Here is a 20,306-nt window from a genome sequence, read left to right on the forward strand (position 1 = left end):
ATAATAAGAACATACAACTTCATAGCTGGAAGGAAACAGGCAATCCCTACCTCACCTCCTCCCAGAGTAGAAATCTCCTGTGTAACATCATGGCAGAGCCCAAGGGTTCTGGTCCGTGAATCCAGAAAGCTGGGCTTTCATCTTAGCTCTGCCACCAATTAGGAATGTGACTTTGGGGAAGTTGCTTAATTCCTGAAAAGGATAACTGCAATTTATTAGAGATGCTTCTTAAATATTGGCAACCAAAAACTGCCTCGTTGTAACTTCTGGTCATTGTTCTTGCTTCTACCCTCTGGACTTAAAAACAGGAATTTTAAAGTTACCAGGTCATATCTCTTTCAAAATGTTTCAAAGACTTACATGTGAGACTTGAAACCATAAAACCCTAGAAAAAAACACAGGCAGTCACTTCTCTGACATTGGTCATGGAAACATTTTTCTAGATATGTCTCCTCAGGCAAGGGAAATAAAAGCAAAATTAAACTATCAGTAATACACCAAAATAAAAAAGGCCTTTGCACACAGTGAAGGAAACCATCAACAAAATGACAAACAACACTGAATAAGAGAAGATATTTGCAAGTGATATATCCAATAAGGGGTTAATATCCAAAGTACATAAAGAACTTACACAGCTCTACACCAAAAAAACCTAAGTAATCCAATTAAAAATGGGCAGAGTTCCTGAACAAACACTTTGTATTTTTAAACTCAACTGCTATTTCTCCCCTAAGTCTCTGTTACAAGTTATATATCCACGATTCTGATAACCTCAAAGTTGAGCACACAGAATACACTCAACAAAGGTCTAAAGAATGGAGGAGAGAAATGAACGATTCCTCATCCTGGTTCCAACCTCTGGGTGTGTGCCGCTTTCTATTCTCTCTTAAAATGGAGTACCCAGAACAAAACACAACCTCCAGATGTGCCCTGACCAGCAAAGAATGAAAGAATGCAGAGGATTAGTGCCTTCCTTGATCCATATACTATACTTCTATTAATACAAAGACTGTGTTGGCTTTTTGGGCACACACATCAAAGCACTGACTCATACTGAGTTTTGTAGTCAACTAGGACCCTAGTTCCACATATGTACTTTAACAAAAAATCACATGCTTCTCTGTTAAGCCTAGTCTTGCCCTTCTGTACTTGTGCAATTTTTGAATCTAAAATCTAAATTCTAATTTATAACATTTATTTCTATTAAATACACCTTGTTGGTTTTGACCTATTATTCTAACCTTTTGAAACTGGATTTTTGTCATCCAGAGTATTAATTATACCTCTAAGATTACAATTACTTGCAAATTTACTGATGAAAAAATTGAGCAGGATAAGAACAAGAAAAATGCTCTATCACTAAAAATTTCCCTCCAGGAGGCCGTCAGTTTGTTAGATAGATATCTTGGGCTAGAGAAACTCAACTAGCCGTGAATCACTTGAAAGTACTATAGTTCAGGCCACATATGCCCATTTTTTCCACATGGATATTATAAGAATATGGCCAAAGCTTGTGGAAATCCACCTACAATTTACTAACCAATGCATTTTAATGGTTTAATAATCCTGCTAAAGAAAGACAGAAACTATGCTAATAAGGCAGGGCATGTTCCCACTGAACGCATACTGGTTTCTGGGGCTCGCCATTTCTCCCTCCAAGCATGTTCACAAAACATCTATTTAATAATCTGCTTCAGAAATTTCTAGAGGTAAATATCAGGGTTAATGACCTGTATCCATTTTTTAAAAGGCAACATATTTGTCCACCTCCAACCCACCACATCCTATATGCCAATTTTCTTAATGAACTTAGGTCTTCAATGATAAATACAAATGTTCAGTTCCACAGAATATAATTCATCTGGGTCAGGTATGGGAGCTTCAAAATAGGTTAAGTGCTCTTTTATCTGCATTTCTATTTTAGTCTTCTAGTTTAATTATGTCTGTCCAATTCTTGTCAAACCATTTTCCTTGACAAGAAAAAAATAACAAACAAACAGAAATTAAACAGCTTAGCATACAGCAGGCCAATTTACTGTTGAACAGATGAATAAATGCTTTCTCAAGGTAGCCAGTGAATACTACAGCATCTGTTTCAAACAATTTAACTTACTTTCTTTGCTTTTCTTGTTTTTCCTGTTGTTGTTTTTTAAAGCCTTTACCCCTAACATTTATCCACAAATTCAACTCCCGAGTTTAAGCTTACTGGACACATTCTTATTAGTTCTATTGCTACTATTTTGCATTACTCAGTGTGTGTCCTCCCTTCTGCCCCCTTTTTAAATATATGCATACTTCTAGAATCTGATCTCAGTTAACGAAGCTGGTTTCATCTGATTTTGATTCTTTTCTTTCCTCACTGGAATTCTGTGTTTAGTTTGTTTATTCCATTTATTCCACACAAATTGGTTGAGCTTCTTGTAGGTGCCAAAAGAATAGACGGTAAGGTTCTGCGGAAAGGGATCTTACTGAATTCATTTTGATATCTTCCTCAGCATTTACTATAATAGTGCCAGTCATACAACAAGCCATCAAATACTGAATCAATTTTATTCCACGATTCTCATGGTAACTTTGAGCGTTAAATTTTTGAGTTAACTCATTATTATGGCATATAAAACAGTAATATTCCTTATCTCATTCTCTGTCTGTTCTCATATCCAGTGTTAGCTTTATCTAAACAATTTTATTTTTACCTTCTTGCTCTTCACTGAATTGACAGGTCTCCTGCCATGTACATTCTATTATCCTTGAGTTATGCTCTATTTGATAGTCAGGAGTCCACCATGTGAGTATCATGTGCCAAAGAACAGAAAATTAGAAAATCTTCCCTTTGTACCAGCTATACATTCCACATTTCCCTTTGTCTTCCAAAGACAAAAGAACTTATAGACAGAAGAAAAGACGAAAATATAATCTGGGCTCTTGGGTCTCTAAGTATTCTATTAAAAATCTCAAAATGACTAGGGATATAGTCCATGTTTCCTCATATATCATCACTTATTTTTACACAAAAGGAGATAAAAATCTATTGATTTAATGAGCAGCCGCAGACTTTTTAAAGCACAAGTCAGATGTGCTGTATGGAAAGATGTCATACTGTCCTATCAGTCATGCTTCTCAATCTACACACTGGAAAACAGAGTTATTCTTTCTCCTTTTCCCTGTTCTGAATCCACATAGACCCTGCAACACCAAGGATTTAAACAATTAGTAAATCTAGGTGATCCTACCTCCTCCATCTCACGAATTCTTCAACCTTTCCCATCTCTATCACAATTCCTCATCACCTTTCATTGCTGTCAGTACAACCCTTTCCTAATTTGTCTCCCTGGTGCTAACTTTGCCTCCTTCAACTGATCCTCTGCAGCGCTATTTAGGTGATTTTTCTAAGTTACAAAGTCAATCATGTCATCACCTGTTTACATTTTGTAAGAAGCTTCCCCACAAATGGGGGACAAACTTGACGTTCTCTGAATGGCTCACAAGGCTCTGTATGAGTTGGCACCCATCAGACTCTTCAATGTAATCTGGCCACTCTCGTTGCACGTCATATATTCCTAATCATACCTGACTTCTTCGAGTACCATAAATACACCAGGCTGTTTACTGCTCTGCCATCAATACTCTGTTCTCCAGTGTCTGCTCTCCATTTCCCTACTCGTTTCAATCCTGCCTCAGAAGCCATCCTCCTGTGAGCCTGCTCTGGGCCTCTCATTGTTCATTACTTTATCACTTCTCTTAATCACCTACAGGGTCCTTGTTAAAGTCCTAAATTTGTACTCTAATTCCTAATTTATAATATTGCACCTCCAACTGGATATTAAATTTTGTAGGGTAGGAATTTGGGGTCTTTTTTGTATTTTGATCACTTAATGAAGTGTCTAGCACAGAGGGTAATCAATAAATGTTAGTTACTAAGGGAATTAATGCTCTCTATGGGACAATGGTCTAAAAGCATGGCACACTGCTCAAAATAAGCTTTGGAAAAGGCAAATATCCCAAAACTTAAAGCAGGAAAAGAATAGTAAGAGTAGAAAAGAACAGTAAGCTCCTCATTATTCATGCTTATGGAAGAAGACAGTAAGAGATTAAAAAAATTGTGGACAATCTAGAAATCCTTTGTATTTGGCATTTTATATGTATTTACATAAATATTAGGCAGATTTATTTTCCTAATAATCTTTTATTTAGGTTAACATTAAAATTAAACTGTGTTCCAACACACCAGGTATAGGGTAAATGTTGTAAGTATCCCAGGTAGTAAGTCAGCTGAGCTAGAATTAAGAGTTCATCATGAGGGGCGCCTGGGTGGCTTAGTCAATTAAGTGTCTGATTCTTGATTTTGGCTCAGGTCATGATTTCATGGTTGCAAGATAAGCCCCATGTCAAGATCTGTGCTGGGCATGGAGCCTGCTTAAGATTCTCTCCCTCCTTCTCTTTCTTTCTCTCTCTCTCCCCCTGTGCCTCCCCTGCTTGTGCGCTCTCTCTCAAAAACAAAAACAAACAAAAAAAACATGAATAATCCATGCAATTCACCTCTGGTTATGTATTCCCCTGGAAGGCAAGAGAGGTAGAAGGAAGGGACTGGGTCAGCCATGCTTCGTATGTGGCACACTCTATAAAGCCTAGAGAAGAGAGACACCTGCCAGCAGTCTATGTTTTGTCACTTTTCCTGGCAAATAGGCCCAGAGGATGGAAGAAACTGAAAGTCAAACAAAAGCAAAGGGGTTAAGAGGACTGTGAGTCACACTTGTATTTTGGGAACTGCCCCTGATGGATGGAGCAGCATCAAACTGATTCCAGCCCATTATTTGAAACTAGTAAGAAGAAGAAAATAGCAGAACGTCTGGGTAAAAAGTGACCAAAAGCAAGGGTCAGGTTACCTTTCTAACAAATACAGAATGAGAGGAAGACACTTGAGGGGTTCTGTGTTCATGGGATAAATGAGACTAATTGCAAAGGGAGAGCTCTAGAAATTTGTTCTAGATTTGAGGATTGTGACACCCTTAGGATTCCAGTTTGAAAGTTGGTTACACAAATCTAGTAAACCTCTGAAGACCTTCCCATCAACTTTTCTCAGCCGCATATAATGTTGCTAATGCACCATAATCCAGCCCTGAAAAGTCACAGCTGATAGATTCTAAGGCTAGGCAAAATCAAAGTCATGCTTCTTGGACAATTGCCTGTGCTCTTTGTTTGATCCATGTAAAAGCAGCAGCAGAACATCTGCCTCACAACCAGCAGCCTCCTTAGCGTCTCTAGAACAGTCCATGTCTTTTCTCCAAGCCCAAGAGATTCCCGTCACCACAGTTTTCAAGGCAATACTGAGTATAAACTAGCTCATACTCTTCTATGGAAAAGACACATTCAGTGGCCATAGCTACAAAGGCTTCACACAAGCAGTGTGCTATAATGACTGGAAATAACACTAGAAAGCCACAGTTTTGAACCTGCCTTGACCACTTGAATGACCAGAGTTCTGGCTTCCTTCTTAATAAAATGGGCTAATTCTTGCCTTACCTTCTTCACAAAGTTAATGATGGTAAAGTCCTGAGTGAGCTTTGCATTTCATGCCTTAGTTTTCCCTTTTGCAAACTGACTCTCCTCCTGGCAGGCTTAGGGATATAAATATTAGAACAGTGAACCACTTTTGTCCTGTGTGTTTAAGAAGATTGGAGAGAAACCACAGGGGCTTATGGGTAATTTGAAGATTATATTTTGGAATCCTTCCTAAAGCAAGACCTCAATAATACTAAACAATGCAACTTTCACTGCAAGGGCTGGACTGCAGGATCCAAAATCTCTCTTTCCTTCTTTCCTCACTCCCATGTGAACAGCAAGCTTGGGTCATTCTCAGTCACCAGGCAGCTGAGCCTTTCTTTCTCAGCACGTAAGGCAGGAAGGCAGGGAAAGGGAAGACTGATTAAAATGGTCACCCATTCAGAAGAATACTGAGTCTATGGAGGGGAAAGGACAGGGAGACGGAGAGGAATGCTTAGAACTGGAGCCCTGGAAAGAAAGGCAAGGGCACAAAAGAGGGCAGAAGGCAGGAATTTCACTGTTGTCTTGACAGCTAAACCCCTGTTGTTCCTGGTTGAGTTTACCTCACAGAAGGATGCCCAGGTTCTGCTCTGAGCAAACCCCACCACTATCGGAGAGGAAGAAGGAGGGAGAACTGAAGGATGGAAAAGTGGTAAGTGTGTGCTCTACATGATGCGACTGGCTCCCAACTTCTACTAGATCTCAGGTTAAAGTATGCTTAGCCATGATCTGGAAGAGAATTAGGGATTGGGTTTAAATAAGTAGACATAGTAGGGTTCCAAATTATACTGTGAAAATGGGTGGAGGAAGCTGGAAAAGGCTAAAAAGAACAAGGGGTAGAAGAGTAACCCAAAGGTAGTTGTTTTCAGTTTCTTGTCTATAGGCTGAATTTTAAAACCTTTCCAAATAGAAGGTTATCCATTCTGATCCTAAGGATATGGAATAGAGCTGTGGTGACTCCAGATGTCCACATAGTAGGGATTTTGGGGGCACCACTTGTGGTTAGAAAACAAGGGGGAGAGAGGAGGAGGTGGTCAAGGGGCTTACCTTGAAGCTGCATTTCCATACCAAGCATACCATGTTATAGAGATTATATATTTACTGAGGAAGGGCTAAATTCCCCCAAAGAAAATCTCCGGTGCCATAATTACAGCACTAGACTAAGGTGTATTTCCCACCGGGTCACCCCTACTACCTCCCTACTCTAGTACCATACAGGTCTATTCCTCCACAGGGCACTTGGTGAAGTCTCTGTCTAAAGACAGAGGTAAAGATCAAACCTGAAGTGTTAACATATGGCTGTGTTCCAATACCAAGTCAACAGGAAAGAGACAAATGATCTCCATCCATGGCTGAAAGCAAAACGAAATACCCTTGATCATTTAAGAGGTTTATAAGATTCCCAATATCAGTGCAATCTAGCATTGACAATGTCTACCTTAGTGACATATATATCTAGGATTCTGGTATCTTAAAAGGCCTTGAGTATAGGACCAACTAGCTTATAGAGAGTAGCAACAGATTTTTTCAACTTCAGATGTCCAGCTGGTTTAATCACTGTAGGCTGTCTGGTTTACTCTGGGTTTCTGAGTTAAAACTGTTCTTGATGAATCAGCTCCAGCACTGAATCCTTGAGGGGTGGCATGCACTCAAACGGGCAACTTCTGGCAGTACATACTGCTCAGAGAAGCAAGTGTACACTGAAGACCGATCAGAGAGAGGGGAGAGGGTGAAAGATAAAAGAAATGGGCTCATCTAAAAGTCAGTGGCCCAGAGTAGAGGGCAGATAAGTAGCTTCTGAATCATGGAGCAAGGCAGGGAATGGTTTCTGTTCCTATCACCACCAAGACAAGGACCTGTAGTTGCAAAATAAACCCTCCCTCAAAGAAGGCAAATGGGCACAATTTAACTTGCAGTGCCACCTGGTGCCTAGAGGGAGAATTCCTGCTCTAATTCCCTCAGCTTCTTGCTGGGCTTTCCAAGATGTTTTTGTCAAAATGATCTTTCTGTCTTCTGTGCACATGAAGATTCTCTCACCCAAACACTTCCTCTGTATCTGTCTCTGTCTCTCTGAGAGAGGGACTGAATGAAGATATTCAAAATACGTTTAAAGTTTACTTTTTATTTAAAGTAGAAATAATGCCCCTCTTCTCCTTAAAATGTTCAGTGTCTGTACTATTCTTTATGCTAAACCTAACTGACACCCATCTCACATACAGCTTTAAACACTTACTTTCTTTTATAAAGCCTTTAGCTCCAAGAATCCTAATTTGTTTTGTACTATGTTTACAGTCTATATCCAGTGTCATTTGGCCTCACATTATTCAATATTTCTAATTGTTTCATATGGGTTATTTCTTCTCTTAGGCTGAAAGGACCTTAAAGTAGAAACAGTCACACATCAGATCTGAAGGGCTAGCACAGAGGTATCAAATCTTAGACTTTTCAAAAATTATTTGTAAAGAGGTCACCATAACAAGAACATAAAGTTAGTTTCCTAGAAAGCAAGTGAAGAGAGTTAGGAGCATCTACATTACAGGGCAGTCCCCTGGTTCTGAAGAAACTCTGAGGTTCTGCTCTGGATATGACTGGGGGAGACTTTAAGTATGTAAGGTAGCATGGAGTGCATAGATAGATCATATGAAGAAAGAGGCCCTGCAGATCACAAAGCAAGCACAGTAGAAAGACCTCTCCAGAAAGATGTTGAAATGTAAACATATTCTCTACCTCAGATATGTTACTGCCCCAGCAAGTCAAAATCCCCAAGGAAATGGAACATGGACCTTATAAAGATGGGTGAGAAGTCATGGGTGATGCTGCCCTGTGCCAGGCTCACATCAAGAGGCTTTCATTATCATCTCTTATTCTCCAACTAACTTCATGAGTTAGGAACTCTTATTTCCATTTGGAGAGTAACTGAGGCAGAGGGAGGTTATGTGACTTGTCTAAGTCACACAGGCAGTAAGACACAAAGTAGTAGGATTTGAATTCAGATCTGTCTGACTTCAAAGCACATATTCTTACTTCCCTGTGTGGAAGGAAAGGGGCTGAGAAGGTACAACAGCAGGAGACGCTTCCAGAGAGGTCAAGCCTGTATGGGTCTTACAGTGGGAGGCCCAGGACAGAGAGGGCACTATGTTCTTTCGGAAAGGAGAGTGCCACTAGGATAGGAGAAGGCCTGAAAGGCCCAAAGGAAAACCCTCTTTTCAGGCTCAACCATGGCTATGGGAATTCAAGTTGCTCACTTAGAGCTGTGGGGGAGGGATATAACAGAGGCTCAGTTCACGTTTGTGTTTCTTGTCCCCTAGCACTACTGAGGAATCCCTGCAATTCTCACTAGTGGTAAGAAGATGTTCATTTGACATAAATTTGTTAAGTGCTTTCCACATATATAGCTAGGTGCTTATGACAGAATGATGAATAAGACAGAGTCCCCACTCTCAGGATACAGACAGTCTGAAACTGTCCTTCAAAACTGTCTTGGGTTCGTATTTGTTTTTTTAATTTTTTTTAAATGTTGATTTATTTTTGAGAGAGAGAGAGAGAGAGAGAGAGAGAGAGAGACAAGGAGAGAGAGACAATGAACAGGAGTGGGGGAGGGGCAGAGAGAGAGGGAGACACAGAATCTGGAGCAGGCTCCAGGATCTGAGCTATCAGCACAGAGCCTGATGTGGGGCTTGAACTCACAAACCGTGAGATCGTGACCTGAGCTGAAGTTGGACGCTTAACCAACTGAGCCACCCAGGTGCCCTGGGTTCCAATTTGTAGTTATAGATGGACAAGAGATACAAGTAATGTGCCTTGAAAGAAGGTTTTGAAGTTGAAATACCTCATGATACTGTTTTATTCATAACTGATGCAATGATCAATTCTGCCTGTGTTTCAGTGTATGAGAATTTATATACAGAAGTGCAAAAACCCACAGGCATAGGCACATAGCCAGTCAGGTACCACCTATCTGTTACAACTTTAAAGGGGTATTCAAGTAGAAACTGTCGGTATATAATAGAAAAGGCATGAAGTCTTTATCCTAAGATGGGTGTAGGGTAAGTGGCACCTAAGAAATCTGACAGGGAGGCCACTCATAATAGGAGAGACTGCTGTGGCCCATCCTGGCACAATCTATAGAAGTTGAGACCTTTGTCAAGGTCTAGTGGAAGAAGCGTAAGACAAACGATGTTCCTTTTCCCCAAGGAAGCACAATACAACCTAATCCAAAGCCATCAGTGCAAAAAATTATTTTCAGCAACTCTAAAAACTGCCTGAGTCAATAATGAGAGGTCCAGAAAATAATCTGATAGGAAAATTTGAAGACTTAGTCTGAGATAATTTTATATCTGGGGCTCTTACAAAAGTATGCTATTTTCTACAGAAATTGTGTGTAGAAAGAGATCAAGTGTAAGAAACCACAAGGCACCAAAGCTGAATCAAAAGAGAAGTTTATGGAGCAAAGGAGAAAGCTGTAATTTGCGTTTCTTGAGAAACTCTGAATCTTAACTCTGAAAATCTTTTTCTGACTGGGAATAGGATATAGAACAGGGACCCTAAGGGAAACTATGCAATCTCTGATCCAGGAGTGTTTTAAAAATAAAATCAGAAATATGCAGATGGAAATGAATTTATATACTACCATCATGTGCATGTGTCCCTCAGTCTAGTCAGATGGAAAGCAAGAGAGATTAGATGGAAATAAGGCATAGGAACTTGCAAGGTCAATTCTAGTGGTCACGCCTTGGTGAGGAAGCTTGCAGAGTTGGGAGGCAGTATGGAGCAGCAGCAATTTCATAGGCTTTGAGGCCAGGATGACTGAAGTGGAATCCTGGGTGTGATACTTACTAGCTCTATAATTCTGGAAGGTTATTTAACCCAAATATCATTTTCCTCACTTGTAAAATGTGTAAATATATGTCTATTTCACAGAACTGCACTGCACATTAGTACCTGAAGTACATGGCTGCTTACCTGGTATAGTTAGTATTTAACAAATGTTAGCTCCTTTCCTGTTGTACTTACTTGTACCCTTTGGTGGCAGGCCTGATGTTCCCCCCTTAAGACATAACCAATGTCAGAAAGACCCTTTATCCATCTGCTACCTAGACATGCCCACCGAGAAAGAGGCCCTTGAATAGATTCCTCTTAGAGAGCACCTAAGACTCTGGAGTGACCTAAGAGAATTAGTGGAGGCAAAAGAGTACACGGTCAGCCATTCATAATTCTCTTTCTGGAAAATGCACATTCTTGCCTGGCAGCACAGCCTCTCCAATGCTCCCCTACTCTCTCCCCATACACCTTCTGATTTTCCCTGGAGATAATCTATAGATATTGCTTTTCTAAGAAAATGAGTCCATGGCCTGGCATAAAGTCCAGTGCCTGCCATTTAATTTTTTCATCCATTTAATTTTCAAGTGCACTGCTTGTTGGACTCCTTAAACCTGACACATTCTTTCTTTTCTTCTTCATCTCCATATAATTCCTGACTTAACATACTTAACTAGTCTCTTTGCCCACAGATCACAGAACCTTCTTCCCTTTTCCCTACTCTTTTTACCACACTATTCCATTCCCACGTGCCCCTCAACATACACACACAAACACATTCACTCACTCACTCTTTAAGAAATCCTGATGTAGATGCCAAGAATGTGTCTGCTGCCCTTTTGACACAGAGTCTGATGCCATCTTCGGGGCCATGGGGAGGGCAGAGCCACGAGACGTGGCATTCGTGTACTCTACTGCTAGCCTGCCTCATATTTTTATCAGATCACTGCTCTGGGCATCCAAGCAGGGAACCAGTCCAGCTTCTTCTCATTCCTTTGCTCTACATCAGGACTCCATAATAATCTCACCCCTTACCTTGGCTGGGTCTTCCTGCCCCAAACCTTCTACCATCAATGGAGCACAGTACATCTCTCCTCTTTCCCTCCAGCCTAGTCATATCTGAGTACTTGTCCAATTTCTTAACCCTGATTCTGATGCATGCAGGGATACTGTTAAGTTTCTTCTGTTTTCGGACATGAGCAGTCTGCACAAGCTGGATTCACTTCTTGGCTTAGACTGCTACCCCCACTCCTCTTCCCCTCCCTTTGTCTCTAATTCCAAACAAGGAGTGCTCCTTCTTACATAATTGGATGTTCCCAGCACGGAAGCTGACATACGAGGTCAGGCGCGCATGCGTGCAAGACTTCCCTTTGACTTAACAATGCCTTTTTTGGGCATCTAACTTCTCTTTAGCTCCCTTCCCCCACTCTCTCCACACCATCAACAACATCAACAATCAAGGGAGATTTATGAAGCCTGGCTCAGACCAGAACTCTTCCAACCCTGGCTTAGAAGGAGGGGTCATGAGGTTGAATTTACTCTCCTTTTTTTTTTTTTGCAGGCTAGAGAGAGACTGAGGGAGTGACTGTTCATGATTTGGCAGGAGTCCTTGGCATCCAAGGCAGTTACGTATATAGATCTTTTAAGGGAGCAAGGGGAGTAAACAAAGTTGAAAGCAGAAGCTAACTTATTTTCTTAGAGATGATAATGCTGGCGGCTGGAAAATTATGACATTTTAAGGTAATGAATGTAAATCTAGATGGCAGTTCTGTCCCTGATGCCTGAACTGCAGTGTGTTCACGATGACTAGAGAAGTGGCAATAGCTATCAGTGCCATCAATACCAACTACCTTTAAAGTGCAGAACTAAAGACAGCCCAAGTATGCTGCAAAAGGATACAGCTCAGATACTTATGGTTTCAGAGACTGAACAGCCATGGTGCTTCCTGGGGACAGTCTCAGAGAGGCCAACACTGAAGCAGGCAGGGACCACACTGTACCTCTTGTAATAGTAACAAAGGTATGTGGAGTGGTGGGGAGGTGGGGGAGGTGCTGTAGCTTTGGGGGGGATATCAAATTCCAACTTATTTGCTTACCAAAGCAAATAAAGCCCAAGAATGTAGCACTGTATAAACTGCATCTTAAAAATAAAAAGAAGCGTAAGCCGTTCAGGGGACATGTAACATGGGATGACCTTAGGATTAGGATGCTGCAGGGCCCTTTGTGTTACATGAGAATGTGCATATAGGGAAATGTGGTTTGGATTTTACAAAATGACTGAAAATTTCCTCTTGGGGAACGTAGACTACTCTGAGGCAAAATAATTTTGTTGTTTTTTTTTTTTTTTTTTTTTTTTTTTTTAATTTTTTTTTTTCAACATTTTTTATTTTTATTTTTGGGACAGAGAGCGACAGAGCATGAACGGGGGAGGGGCAGAGAGAGAGGGAGACACAGAATCGGAAACAGGCTCCAGGCTCCGAGCCATCAGCCCAGAGCCTGACGCGGGGCTCGAACTCACGGACCGCGAGATCGTGACCTGGCTGAAATTGGACGCTTAACCGACTGCGCCACCCAGGCGCCCCAATTTTGTTGGTTTTTAATCCCTTCAAATCCCAGAACAAAACTGATCAGAAAAGATAAAGTCATTAAGCTGAAAATTAGACAAACATGGGTTCAGATTCTGCCTGTGGTATACTTATTAGCTCTGTGATCTGGATTAAGTAACCACACTTCTTTGTAAGCCTTAGCTTCCTCATCTTTGAAACGGGGATCATAGCTGTTCTACAGGGCTTTGAGGGGATTAAATGATATAATGCGCTTGTGTGTTCAGTATAGTGTCTGCACAAAGTAAACTCTCAACAAAGGTTTGCTGGGCACTAAATACGCTGAAGGTAACAATGTTATCTACATTGTGTTATCTACATTGTTATCTACAAAGTATCTACACTTTGAGTCCTGAAGTAAGCCCTGTCTATTCCCTGTCTACCATGCACAGGGGAACTTGCTGGTGTAAGACCACAGATACTTTGAACTTCTGGAAGGGGAATTGTAATTCTTTCCCCAGATATCCATGGTTGCCTCTTGACTCCCATCTTTTATTTTATGTATGTATGTATGTATGTATGTATGTATGTATGTATGTATTTATTTAAACATTTATTCATTCTTGAGAGACAGAGCATGAATGGGGGAGGGGCAGAGAGTGAGAGAGAGTGGGGAGACACAGAATCCAAAGCAGGCTCCAGGCTCTGAGCTGTCAGCACAGAGCCTGATGCAGGGTTCGAACCCATGACCATGAGATCATGACCTGAGCCGAAGTCGGACGCTTAACTGACAGCCCCCCAGGTACTCCTTGACTCCCTTTAAAACGCTTCAAGAACACTGTGAACCCAGCACCAGCTATTTGAGAAGGGGGCCATGTGCATCATTTAAAAGATGGGAATGATTTCTAGGGAAGGATGAAAGGCCTTGAACAGGGAAGGATGAAACTCTTAATTCTAGTCTGTGGAGACTTAGGGTGTGAAGGGTGTCAACTGGCTATGTTCCCATTTCCACTGTAGCTAACACAAAACAAAATGGACCTAACAATAACATTTGATAGAAGTGGGAACTTTTTGATAGGAAGGGATATGAGACAAGTGAATAAGGACAAAATATCATCGCCTGGAAAAATCTTTGATGAACAAAGATAACAGACCACAGTTACAAAGAGTTTTCCAGAAGTAACTAGCCACAAAATTCTGTTCTTGCACAAGATTCATCTTGGCTTCATTCAAATTCACTAAAGACATCCAGAATTTCCCTCCTTTAACAAACAGAGATGCCACTCCATTAAAACAGAAAAAGTTAAAGGAATGTCAAGGGAAATTTAGTTGTAAGCCCTCTCCCTGATTTTGTTTATGGTGTGAGCTCCATGTGGGTTTTGCTCATACTCATTCACCAGATAGCTATCTATCCAGCTAACTAGAGGTGTAGTTCTAGTAGAAGTGTCAAGGGCTGGGGACGAAAAGGTGAGCAAGCCTGATTCAAAGTTCTTCTCATGAAGGCATTACTTGAGTCTAGCAGCTCTCCCCACCCATGTAACCAGGAGCACCTGGAAAATACTACTGAATTCTGTACTTAACCTACACTTGTCTGTGCTGGAAAGATACCTGGGTGGTCTGCTTCATGATGTCAGACATGGGAATACTCTAGTTGTTACTTTAACAAAGGAACCCATTGGCACAAAGTCACCTAGAAACCCCTTACAAAGCCTTTATTGTTTAGGAGCTCTATTCTGCAAAACTCAGAGACACAGGCACAGTGGGGATAGCAGTTGCTACAGGAGATGGGTATAGGGTAGAGCAACCTGAAGACGTAAAAGTAGAACAAATCTGGGGTCACCAGCTGGAGGAATTAGAAAGAGAAAGAATTTTTTTTTATCCTTTCCTTTTTCTGAAGTGCAAATAATTAAGACCTAACATCTACTGGATACCTTCTACGCACCTGAGATTGACACTATTGTTATTCCTATTTTCCAGATAAGGAAACCAAAGCTCAGAGAAATTAATCATAGCAGGGTAGTAGTATATTGTGTGGATAAGAACTTGGGCTTTGGAATTTCTGGATTTGATTTCTGGCTCCACCATGCATTAGCTTTGTGATCGTGGATAAGGCCCTCTGTTCTAACCCCCATTAAACTGTACAAAATATGAAAAGTAGAGACTATCTGTTTTGTTCACTACTGATCAGCCTGGTGAATTAAGGAGTAAGACCAAAACAATTTCCCAGCTAGATAGACAGGTAAGAGTATTTCAAGGTGAAGTGGATGAATGCTACAAACAGCTTGGACAACTGTCTACCAGTCAAACCCAGAAACTGCTCAGATCAGAGGGCACAATATATTTACTTCTGCACATCCCATCCACTCCACTTTACTCTTCTCTCTTCCCTATCCTGAGAGAATTTATAATCATTGCCCACTGAGGTAAATGCAATCTGGCTTAGAATTCTCAAGTTTGAAATTCCCTTGTATTTAATCTCCCTGGTTTAGATCTCTAAGAACCCTGACTATGTAAAATACTACTTTTTCAGTGATCAGCCTATAATCGCCAAATATATTTCTCTCTCCTTATCTGGTACTGGCTCAAGCCCTTTAATATTCTGAGTTATTTACACTTCAGGTAAACTTCTTCCTACCTTTTTCATATATGAATCCTTATCTTTGAATACTTTCTTGTGTTTTGAAACCAATTTGTCATGTAAATGCTTTCAAGGACGAGGGTAATCAATTATCACATACTAGCTAGTTTTAGGATCTTCCAATTTTTTGAAAGATCAGCGTTTTGGAAGATTTTGGAAGATCAGCAAGGGAAAGCTTAACAGAGGAAGAAGAGAAACAAAGGCTCAATTAACAACATCCACAAGTGACTGAAAACAACACAGACAGACTCTGCTTTCAAGTATGAAGGTGATGAGAAAGGAAATGTTTATCTTTGATTTGGCATTTAGTGAGCATCTTCTATGTCCTGGGTCCTGTGTAAGTTGCTGGGGATATAAAGTCAGGTGTACTCCCTAAAGAACTGGTAGTCTAGAACATGGTTTCTTAACCTCTGCACTACTGTTATTTTGGGTAGGATGATTCAGTGTTGTTTGGGGCATTGGGAGTGGGGAGAGTGCTGTCCTGTGTAGTGTAATAGCATCCCTGGCCTCTACCCACTAGATTAAATAGTCTCCTATCTCCCTTCCCAGTTGTGACAACTCAAAATGTCTCCTGATATTGCCAACTACCCCTGGGAGAAAACTGGCCCTCACTTGAGGACCACTAGTTTAGGGAAAGAACATTATTTCTCTAATACGCTGTGTGATCAGTATTATGATCACAACTCTAAGGGTAGACAAGAGGGCTCCTCAGTTCTGGGGAAGGTGGGAGAGGATACCACAAAAAGTTCCACAGAATACATCTTTTCACAGATCTTTTAAGAGATATAAGTGGTGTTGGGATCACAATCCACATTTTAAGTCCAAGTATACTTCTATTCCTTACCATCCTGTGGAAGTACTTGCTCAGTTGTTGACTATTTACACACCTTTTGGAGAAAACAATCTTTATTTTCAGAGCACTGATCTGTTTTCGCCTTGTCTTTCTCATTATTTATCATCACAGTGAATACATACTGTCAGTGAAATGTTCACTGTAACAAGGTGAACAGTGTAGGGCTTGGGGTTTAACTGGGTGGAGAATGGATCCCCCAGTAGTAAGAGCTGAAGTATTTTAAGATCACAGGCAATGTCTGTAACTCGGTGGATTATGCCAGAAGTCCTATAGAAGCAGACCCATTCACTCTTTAGACAATGAGGTGATTAATACAAGCCTTTTGGTACACTTCAGGCAGTCTTCATCCCTGTACCCCTGCAACAGAGTCTCTGTCTTCCGTTATGGCCACAGGTTTCCTGGACTCGACACTTTCCCTCTCCAGTGCAGAATTCAGAATTCACACCCAAGCCCTGTCCAACTTGAGACTCTAATACGATAGAGAACTCTGCAGTCTTACCTCTGAATTAGGGTCCCAAAGACAAGACGAAGAACTTTTTGCATGTTTTCTGTACACAGCCATCTCCACTGTTCCATTAGCAGCAAGAGGAGCAGATCCAGGGCTGTGTCAGCTAGCTCTGTCTCTGTTCCTGGGGAATGAAAGGCATCAAAAGTAACTGAGAAGAGACCCATTCAGGTGGAACATATTTCAATGAACTGGATCTTCACCTTTATATCAATCATCTTGTATTTCTGTAATTCTTCTTTACTCAAATCAAGAGATGTTTACTTTATATCTAAGAAGTTCAGTGATAGGCTCTGTATTTCTTTATAATTCTTTTGTTTATGTTCCTCAGTCACTCAGTAAATATTGTTTGCCTTTCTAAAAGATTTTGCATATAAATATTTTTCCCACCTAGCTTCTGTTTCTTCTGTATTCTCTCCAGGGAGCTGAATACATTCTGTTCCAAGTAATTGCTCCCAACTAGTGACTAACTGGAATTGGCAAGGCCCAGTCTCTTCCATCCTTATATTCCACTGGCCTCCACAAAGCATCATGGAAATGTTGTGGGCAGCAGATCTGGGGAAAGATTTAGGATTCATTCTCCTGTAAACAAGTTGCTTTGAAAGCGTCTCCATTACACAGAGCTGTTGGGTTGGGATCCAGGAGGCTTCAGTTTGGTTCTGAGATAACATGCAGTTCTAGAAAGAGCACTATACCTTTGGTAAAATAGGCCATGACAATTATTGATTTCTTTCCTATTTCAAAGACTGGAAAGCGGACCACAAATGAGTTCACATCCGTGCTAAGCTGAAGTCTCTTGAACAGATGTATTTCATGGATGGAAGCATCTGTTCTCTAACCCTGTTCAGGGGTCCCATGTCATCTGTGATTTGCCTCCCAAGAGACATCCCTAGGAATATATGAATGAATGAATGAATGAATGAATGAATGAATCTCAGCAATCTGATGCTATTGCTGTGATTAATATTACAATTAATCATCAACAATAATTTTGTTGGTCTAGGACAAATAGGTATTGTCTGGGCCAGTTTGCCCAAGCTCTTCTCCCTAAAGGGTTCTTTAGAACATTAATGACTTCAGATTTAGATGAATCTGTTAGAACTGAATTCTACTTTTTTCTTAATCCCACCCAATATATATATTTTTTCTGCACTGCATTTCAAGGGGAAATTAGAACTTGTATGTTTACTTTCCAGTCATTTGCTCAAAGACAGGATATTTAGGTCCTTGGGAAACAGCATCATTCTGATCATCTGTCACCCTTCTCAATTCTATTTTCTCAGATTTAGTGTTTACCTAGAGCTGCCACCATGTGGTGACAGTTAGTCATAGCAGAAAATATAAGAAAAAGGAAAACAAGGCACCAAGTCCTCTGGAACAAAATGGTGAATTTCCTCTCATGTGAGAATTTTGAGTTTCTTAAGGCTAAAAGAAAAGCTCAGGCATAAACTATATCTTTAGAGTTATGATGTTGAAAATTTACAGCCTTGATTTTGGTTGTTTATACTGTTTTACCCATTTCATCTTTCTTACAGTTCTGATGCTTTTGCATTATAACACTTTATTTACTTACCCAGTGAGACATGTGTGAAGAGGTGGGGTTGTAAATTTCATTTTTTCTTCCTCACGGTTAAGCAGAGGTCCCATAGAGTGAGGTCAAGTGACTATTCATGGACATCCAAGAAACAATGTTGAAATAGGCTTTTTTGTTTTTTTTTTCCTTCTGAACTAAAGATTTTGTGATCTCTTCTTGAAGAGACTTTGTGGGAAACTTTGTCTTGGTGGAACTGAAAACCTTTTTTATAAATTGTAGCTCAGCAAACATACTAATATCCTGGGCTCCCATTTTTGCCCATGTAGAAAACATCTGCACTTTTTCTAGGAAGCAAACCTGCCCTATCCTCACCTCTTCTTTCCTGCTCTATGGTGGGGCACTGGGTGGTATCACTTGCCATGGCAGTAAATAAAACAGAAGGAAAAGCTCCAGGGAGAGGAAGAATTCCATTTCACACAGGTTGCACTTCAGCTGCCCTGTGCTATATCTAAGTGAAGATTTCTAGTAGGCAAGTGGAAAGACAACATCCAACATTTAGGCATCATCAGCACATGTGTTAGATTTGAAATCAATAGTACAAATGAGATCACTCAGGGGGACCATGCAGAGTAAGAATAGAGAGCCAAAAATAAAGCTCTGGAAGGCTAGTAAGAGAACCAACAAATGGGACTAAGAGACTAACTACATGAGAGGCAGAAAGAAAACCAGGAGAGGGGGACCACAGACATGAAGGAAGGAAGTTTTGCAGATAAAGGGAGTAGTCCAAAGATGCCAAAGCATGCCATAAATAACATACATAAGATAATGATATGATAAGCATGGATCTCATCTTGCTGGATCAGAGCTCCCTGTTTTTGTGCCCTGTTCCCCTGTTTGACTCAGCTCTGGGGACTGTGTCGGATTCTTCTTTGTATGCCAGGCTCGGCAGAGCACCTCAAGCACTGGTTTTTAACACATGGTTTGCTTAGCTAAACAGAAGAGAAATTAAATGGACAAATCCCAACTGTCACAAGTCCCAAGTATATTATACCATGGCTCCCTTCTCTGTAGGAGCAGGGACCCTGTCGCTTACCCGGATCACTGGTGCTGAGGTCTTGGGCTGGCACGGCTGGATCTGACAAGTAACCATCCACACAACCTTTGGGGATTTGTTCACGGTCTTTTTCTGGGACTTCTGCTGGCTGCATTTCTAGTAACTTTGTCTGTTTTTCAATAAAGGACTCCATCCCAGACATGGATAGGATCTCTGACTCCTGAGGAAAGAGCCAGTGGCACATCACATAAAGTATGAGGAATATACGAGAGCAACTGTGGCACTTGAGTTTCCCTGTTCCTTCTCTGCAAAAGTATCATGAGTACAGAACCCAAATGACTCTGTGACTACCTCAGGAAAGTCTTTAGCTTCTACCAAAACTGCAAGTCAAACAATGCCTTTGTATTTGCACTTGCTGCAAACACATTTGGGTCATCTATTCTTTTCCAGGAACTGGCTTTCCTTCTCATTCTGCCACCTTTTATTCCAAACCCATGGTGCTTGAGAAGTCAAACTGCTGACCCAGAGCCAGTAGGAATTACAAACTACCCAGAGAAAATACTTTTAGAATAAAAGTTAGAGGGGTGCCCGGGTGGCTCAGTTGGTTAAGCATCCGACTTCAGCTCAGGTCATGATCTCGTGGTTCATGAGTTCAAGCCCTGCATCAGGCTCTGTGCTCAGAGCCTGGAGCCTGCTTCAGATTCTGTGTCTCCCTCTCTCTTTGCCCCTTCCCCAGCTCACACTCTGTCTCTCTCTGTCTCAAAAAGAAATAAACATTAAAAAAAAAAACTTAAAAAAAAAAAGAATAAAAGTTAGAG

At 40.9% G+C, this 20,306-nt stretch overlaps 1 protein-coding gene across 3 annotated transcripts in view; it reads right to left on the bottom strand.

The window, feature by feature from the left end:
• The window catches only part of SNX19 (sorting nexin 19), a 39,457-nt gene that overhangs the window by 9,982 nt on the left and 9,169 nt on the right, over window positions 1–20,306 (bottom strand). For 2 of the 3 annotated variants that reach the window (XM_042904529.1, XM_042904528.1), the window contains exons 7-8: window positions 19,528–19,708; window positions 16,895–17,024 (exon numbers count right to left, since the gene is read on the bottom strand). In XM_042904529.1, coding sequence (XP_042760463.1) covers window positions 16,895–17,024; window positions 19,528–19,708 — 311 coding nt within the window. Of the gene's footprint in view, window positions 1–50; window positions 193–16,894; window positions 17,025–19,527; window positions 19,709–20,306 lie in introns of all 3 variants that reach the window. The other variant, XR_006193506.1, reaches the window with a different exon arrangement.

The sequence above is a fragment of the Panthera leo genome, chromosome D1, assembly GCF_018350215.1.
Source record: "Panthera leo isolate Ple1 chromosome D1, P.leo_Ple1_pat1.1, whole genome shotgun sequence".
NCBI classification, from domain to species: domain Eukaryota; kingdom Metazoa; phylum Chordata; class Mammalia; order Carnivora; family Felidae; genus Panthera; species Panthera leo.